Source organism: Olea europaea, chromosome 7, assembly GCF_002742605.1.
Source record: "Olea europaea var. sylvestris chromosome 7, O_europaea_v1, whole genome shotgun sequence".
NCBI lineage: Eukaryota > Viridiplantae > Streptophyta > Magnoliopsida > Lamiales > Oleaceae > Olea > Olea europaea.
Genome location: NC_036243.1, coordinates 2,077,312 through 2,084,707, shown reverse-complemented (window position 1 = coordinate 2,084,707; position 7,396 = coordinate 2,077,312). Strand labels below are relative to the sequence as shown.

The 7,396-nt window shown below is 37.1% G+C and overlaps 1 protein-coding gene across 3 annotated transcripts in view; it reads right to left on the bottom strand.

Moving 5' to 3' along the window:
* Positions 1-7,045, bottom strand: part of LOC111396673 (tetrapyrrole-binding protein, chloroplastic) — a 7,942-nt gene extending 897 nt beyond the window's left edge. The window contains exon 1 of one of the 3 annotated variants that reach the window (XM_023023127.1): positions 6,625-7,045. In XM_023023127.1, coding sequence (XP_022878895.1) covers positions 6,625-6,983 — 359 coding nt within the window. In that variant the 5' untranslated portion in view covers positions 6,984-7,045. Of the gene's footprint in view, positions 1-5,798 lie in introns of those variants that run through there. The other 2 variants (XM_023023126.1, XM_023023125.1) reach the window with 2 other exon arrangements.
* Positions 7,046-7,396: the final 351 nt, after the last annotated feature.

Genomic DNA, 7,396 nt, shown 5'->3' with positions numbered 1-7,396 from the left:
AGTGTGCTTTGAACGCTCACAAACATCACAATGAGATAGAGTACATGGATTATAAAAAATTGTGGGAATAGTAAAGCTAGAAGGATGACCTAGGCGTTGATGCCACAATGTCTTATTATCAAGAGACGAACAGAGAATGCGACGGTCTCATGGGAGTGAAAGAGGTAGAGCCCATTACATGCCTCACCCGCTCCAGCTAGCCTCTTCGATGGAGGGTCCTGAAAAAAAGATTTATCAGATGAGAAAAAAACAACACAAGATAGATTTTTAGTAAGTTGAGGGATAGAGAGAAGATTATAATAAAAGGAGGGGACATAAAGGACATTTTGAAGAATTAAATGGTCAGATAAAGGCACAGAACCAATTCCTTCAACAGGAATAGTTTCTCCCGTGGGTAGCCTCACTGTACGAGCAATGGGAGACAAATATAGATTAGAGAAGGAGGATCGACAATGGCTCATGTGATCACTAGCGCCACTGTCAATGATCCAGTCCGTCTGTGGGTTGAAGGAGCAAGGCATTGTGGAGGAGTTACCCACGAAATTAGCGACCGGAGAAGGAGGATGAAGGAGCGTCATCAGCTGCTAGTAGTTTTCCTGTGATAGATCCGGGATGGGGCTTGAGGTGGAGCTGACAAGACTAGCAGTAGCAACAGGTGGTTTTCCAAGAAGTGATGGTTGATTACTGCAGGGTTCACGACCAGGAGGGTAGCCAATGAGGAGGCAACATCGATTGCGTGAGTGTCCAATTTTTCCACACTCAGTACATTTGGGAGGGGCTCAATAGTCGTGGGTGGACTTGGCGGTAAGGGCTAGGTTTTCTGAGAGTGACTGAGGGACATGAAGGAGTCGTTGTTTCTCCTCTTGGAAAAGAATAGAGAAAACTTTGTTGAGGGTTGGAAGAGAATCCGTGGCTAGTATCTGGGTTTGAAGAGCCGCAAATGAGTCGTTGAGACCTAGTAGAAACTGGAACACACGCTCATCCTCGGCTCTCTTTTCCAAAGTACTAGCATCAGTGGGTGATTGAAGATTGCCGAGTTTATCCCAGATTTGCTTGATGCTGTTGTAATAATCAGGAATGGAAAGTTGGTTCTGATGAAGGTTGGATATTTCTCGTTTGAGATGGAATAGGCGGGCATTGTTGCCATGGCAGAACCGTGACTCAAGGTCGAGCCATACATCACGGGGATCGTTATGGTAATCTAAGGAATTGGCTAAGGAGGGAGTGACGGTATTAAGAATCCAAGTCAGGACCATGTGTTTGGTCCTGCTCCATTGGGCATAATCAGGAGAAGTTGTGTTTGGTGCTTTGAGGGAGCCATCAACAAAGCATAATTTATTTTTTGCATTGAGGGCTCGGCGAAGTGCGCGTTGCCATTTGGGGAAATTATCTCCAGTGAGATGGCCGGTTACAAGAATTAGACTAGGGGAATGAGAAGGGTGTAGAAGATAGGGAAAAGAAGTTTGGGAAGCAGGAGCATCGGAAGTCATGAGAATTTTGGGTGAAGGTATGTCAGGATTTTTGAGGCTCTAATACCATGTAAAGAAGTAAAATGGTAGAAACAATTATCTTGTATTTCTCATTGATCAGTATGCTTTATATAGCTGTACATGAACATGGTTTACATGGAAATAAAATCATCTATACAAAATTATGGGAGATGACTAAAATCATGGGAGCTAAAGTTTAGCTAAAGTTGTGGGATTTCTATATGTTGTAATACTGAAATCATGGGAGCTACACTTGTGAGATTTCTATGTGTTGTAATACCGATTAAGCATATTGAAAGAAGGAGCTAACCCAAAACTCCAAACATCGTTGTTGCATCCCACCAACTACCCACCTGCACCACCACTGTGAACACCTCACGCCCTCAAAACTCCGACTAAGCAGGTTAGAGGAAGAACCAACCCAAAAAATAAAAAAATAAAAAATGCATATCGCCACAGTGCCCGACATCCACCACCGCCATTCGCATCATCGCACACAGATCTCCACCGCATAGATCTGCACACACACCACCTCTGACAAATACCACAAATCGATGCACCATGCACCATAGATCGATGCACCACAGATCGTCACACTACATACCACCACACGTTGGAGGAGGACATTAAATGGGAGATTAGTGTTTCAAATGGGGTTCGGCGGCATCACTGCAGATAAAGTGGTCTCCGGTGGCGACAGCGAGTATGAGTGATAGGGGGAAGAGAGGGATTGGAACAATGGGAGAACGGTTTTGGGGTTTGGATGATGGTTAGGGTATGAATATATAAATTAGTTTATAATATTATTATTGATCTTAAAAAAAAGAATTCATCTGATTTTTGAAATATCAAAATTTCAATCTGATTTTAGAATGTTGAATACTTAAAAGTATGATTTGGTGTAATTTCCACATGTTTTAAATTCTTAAAATAAAGCCCCCCTAAAAGCCCAATATCTTTATAAAGAAAAAGGTACTTCACAGTTCACGGCCAACGCCAACATGTAAAAATCGATCTTGTTACCGATCAACATGTAAATTTCGACGGATCCAGTACAGACGGTCGCACCTACTTGCTAGGTGCTGGATCCGCCAATGCTAGTGGATTGCAAGAAATGCATTTATAACATGAGAATACCGATGGTGAGATGAAAGAATTCAAGTAGTACTAAGGTTGATTAATAGCTTATTTCCAATTGAAAAAATTGTGACAGTATTGACAATATGTCTATAATAGTTGCATAACATGGAAAACTGGCAATTTCGAGGTAAAAGAGAAGTGTTGATGAAATTTTTAGTATTACATGCTAGAGCGATTTTCCAAATGGGATCCATTATAAATTATGTTCTACTTTTCCTCCACCATTGTACAATCATGTCTTCAAACATGCCCTATTTGGGGTAATAAACTTTTATAAAAGTTTATGGAACGTGTGGTTGAAATGTTGTGAATCTTATAAAATGTAAGTAAAATTAAATGTTGACTGACTTAGTATAGAATCCAGTTTTATAGCTGAATAAAACATAGGCGTAATATTCCAACACAAAACATGGGTGTAATGTTGAAAAGTTTTTTTTGAAAAAAAAATAAATTGTTTTTTCACGTGTGACTCTACAAAGGGTTAAGTCTTTTTCAATTTGTTAGGAAATTATTTAAAAGCAATTTTTGTACTTAGAAGTGTGTTAGACTAAGCTCAAAAGGTAATTTTAAATACTTTTATATGTTTTTAAAGCTTACTCAGGCATGCTCAAGTTCGAGTTTAAAAGTAATGCAAAAGTAAATAAGTATTCTATATCTTTAATATTTAAATGAGATGATTTAATGTCTCTAAAGATAGAGGTCGTAGTCCATTAGCTCGTATCCAAATCTAGTTCTCCCCATAGGATCCAATGCATCATGATTTTATTGATTTCTAACCTAATAAGAGGTGGTGGGGTCACAATATTCACACGCTCGAAGTCTTTTTGGGTGATTTGCCAATAATTACTGATTAAGTTGAGAATTTTATTTATAAAAGTCAAAATAATCAGGCAACTAGTTAAAGAGATCTTTTGTATTTAAGTTCTCAAGCGTGTTAGATATTTAACATTCTTTTTATCGATTTGCTAGAAGCAATATTTATGTATATGGCTGTCGACCTAATAATTTTATAAAGAGACTCGATTTTATTGTGAAATTCATCAAATAAAAAGTTCTTGAAAGTTGGAAGGCTTCAAAATTTCCTTTTCCCATATTTCTTTTTTATTTTTTTTATTTTGAAGCACATAAATAAGAAACAGAAAAAGGACAATTTCAAGTATTAAATTAACAAACATTACAAAAGTACGAGAATCAAAAGAAGTAGATAATGGCTTGAGTTGTATTTCACAATGTTTATAAAATCGGATCGAATCAATCGGTTCAACTAGCAAAACCAAGAATCAGGCCAAAATTCGGTCCGATAAATACTAAATTAACCGGTTAATTAAAAACCGGTAAAATAACTAGAAAACCGGTCAGTTAATTTGGGAATCGGTCACGATTTTACCAGTTTCCAAAACTTTCTTTTATAAAAAAATTTAATAAATAATAAAAATGTTATGTTAAATATGGAAACCATTTACTCACTTTTTTACCTATTGAGCTCTTTTATAGCCATTTCTTGAGTCTCATAATTTATAAACTTCTAATGTGGGATTGATAAAATTCAATAGAATACACTTTTAATTTGGGATTGACAAACTTCAATAAAGCACACGTTTTCAATATTATTTATGGACACATGGTGCATGACTATGAAATTAAATTACTCAATTTTTATAAATTGCTCAACATTTTTTTAATCTTACAAATTATTTAGTAAAATCTTACAAAGTATTCTAACAAATTAAAAACTATTAAAATTTATATTAAAAGCTTACATTTGACATATTTGTATTTACTTTGAATTGATTGAGTAAAAATTTAATTATATATTATTGTGAAAATAAAATTTAAATGTTTATAAATATTTATTTATTACCTCCGATTCAACATCGATTGAACCTTTAGACCCTTGACCATTTCTCTTTTTCGGGTCAGTGCACAGGCCGAATTTTAAAATATTAGTATTTCATGTTAGCAATATTTCGATGACAGATGCATATATAAGATCCATATATAAATATTTAAATAATCTACTTTAAAAAAAAAAAAAAAAACCCAACCATTTTTTTTATACGATTGAATAAAGAAATTTCAAATTACATAAATCTTGGCCAAGCTATACCAAGAGCATTAGCCAGAAATAAGAAGATAAATCACTCAGAGGGAAACAAAAAACCTAATCATTTTTAAAGTAGTTACTTTAGTGTAAAAATAAGTAATTTACTATTTTTTCCCAACTTTGATCACTGAAAAAACTATTTATCTATAAATTTTCTTATTAGAAAACTTTTATGTTATGTCCTGCTCAAATAATCAAATAAAGAATGTGTTTTCTCTTTACCAAGTAAACTTATAAAAAACTTATAAAGAAATATCTGTTGTACAAACATGTGCATTCATAGTAGTGTCAATTTGCCCAATGGTGAGGGTTTTGGGGTGGCCCGTCAAGTCACATTTCTCAATGGACAATCTTGTTACAACCCAAGTCAAAACTGGCCAAGGAGGTTCGACCAATCTTGGCACGACATGTTTTCATAGGACATACCCATCTAATTCCAAGTTCCTAAATTGGACACCGACAGGCACAAACAGACGCTCTTCAATATTTAAAAAAAAAGTTGAACCCCAATTTTGAGGGCTTCCATCGTTCCGCTCCTAGAATTTTGTGAGGGAAGTAAATCGCGAAATGTGCTTCAATAGGCAGTTCACTTTGCTCCTAAAGCACTTGTAGAACATGTTTGGTGTATTTTAAGTGTTTATAAATTGTGAACCCTACTAAATGTACAGATAATAAATGGATATTAATTTATAAATTATATTCTACGAAATACATGAATAAAAAATATGTCTACTAAAAAAGTTAAGCTATGAAAATCATATTCTTAATATTATTAATCCTACCACGATCAATACCACCAAGGAGACAAATAAAGATGCTCCTCATGGGGTGGCTGAATTGGTGGAGTGGGTGAATTCGGAGGCCTTTAGTCACGAATTCGATTCCTCTACCAATACTTTCTCGATTGAACATGTTGCACCGGACTTGCCAGTACGGTTTACCTGACTGACATAGTATGCAAGTTATTGCGACAGCATGAAAATTTATCCCGTGCACATCTAAAGGGTAACAGTTGTGGTTTTCTTGTCTTTAAAATAAAAAAAAAAAAAATTTGAAAACAAGCAAAAGTACGAAGCCGTCTAATTTTGTAATTTTCTGCAATGTTGGTATCATCGTCCACTTGCTTGATAAATGGGTGCCATAAACAAGTAGACTAATCAATCAACCTTTACCAGCACTTTTACAAATGTAAGAAATTTGCAGAAGTCATCACTTTTTTTCTATGTAGTAATAATAATGTCTTCTAAGTTTTCGTGACAGATTCAAAAGCTGTAATCTGTTTTGAGAACTCTGTTCCTTAGTCCCTTCAAACCTTCATTTTCCTTCCCTTTTCCTTCTGAAACTCCTTTTTCCTTTTCATCTTCCTCTCCCTTTTCCTCTTCATTTCCATTGAAAGCTGGGTGAGTTAGAATGCTGTTGAGCAGTTGAGTTCCTCTGAGTGCATTTGTCAATGGCAAGTGACCTTCAGGCGTGTTCTCATCCATTTCCCAGATGAATTCAGTAGGGAACGACCTGTAATTATATTGCTCAACTTCTGAGGATTCAAGCTTTTTCATCCAACCAAGTTTGATGAAGAATTTGGTGAAATCCCTGTTCATCTTCTCCCAAATCTTCTTCTGTACACTGTAACCAAATTTGTTGTCACTGTACTGCTTCCATAATTGGTCAATGGCTTTGAGATCAGATTTTTGAATGAACTGGACTTCGGAGAAGAAAACGTAGCCGCGTTTCTGGGCTGCTTCTCCAGCGAGGACTAAGAGGAGGCGGCGAGTTTCTTCGTCGGCTTCGCGGAAGTTTTTGGAGGATAAGTGCTGTTGAAGGGCGTCGAAGGAGACGGTTTGATTGGCAGAGGGAGTGGCGGTGGGGGTGGTGGAGGAGATGGCGAAGGTGGTGGTGTGGGAGAGAGAAGCGGTACTGGCTGTGGCCGTGGAAGTGGAAGTGGTGGTTGGTTTGCGAAAGAAAGAATAGGAAGCGGCGGTTGAAGGGGGGCAGTCTATGGAGTGTCGCCGCCGGAGTGGTGTTTTGTGGCAAACGGAATTCCAAGTGTTGGTGGCCATTAGAGAGAGAGAGAGAGGATGATCAAGAGGGCATCGTAAGGAGAGAAAAGAGTAGAGCATGAAGTATTGAACAGAAATATATGGCCGGGGGTGGGCTGGGTTGGGGGTTGATTTCTTGGATAAGAAATGAGTGAAGAGTGAAGTGAAGAGGTGATCAAGAAAAAAATAAAGCAAGAATGTAATTGGTTGCATAGGGGTGAGGCTGGATACTCTCTATCATAACCTCCATAGGGACCCCACCCTTCTTTACATTTCGAGTTAGTCATCAAAATGTGTTGGGTGGTCGACATGCGACTCGACTCGTAAGTGAACGAACATGTTCGACATGCTTGTATTAATATAATATTTATGGAGATTCTTACCTTCTCATGTCGATTTTTTTCTTTTTTCCAATTTTTGTAAATAGTAAGTTTTATCGTGCCAAACCCACAAATGACAAAATCTTAGACTCATCGAGCTAAAAGAGGATCTTGTGTTGGGCTACCTCAAAATTGATTATTTGAATTCAATTCCCTACCTAGACCGCCCATATCGACTACTTTCTTCTCAGTCTTGGTTAATTGATTCTTACTGTTGATCCCAAAAATTGGTCCTTCCACGTGACC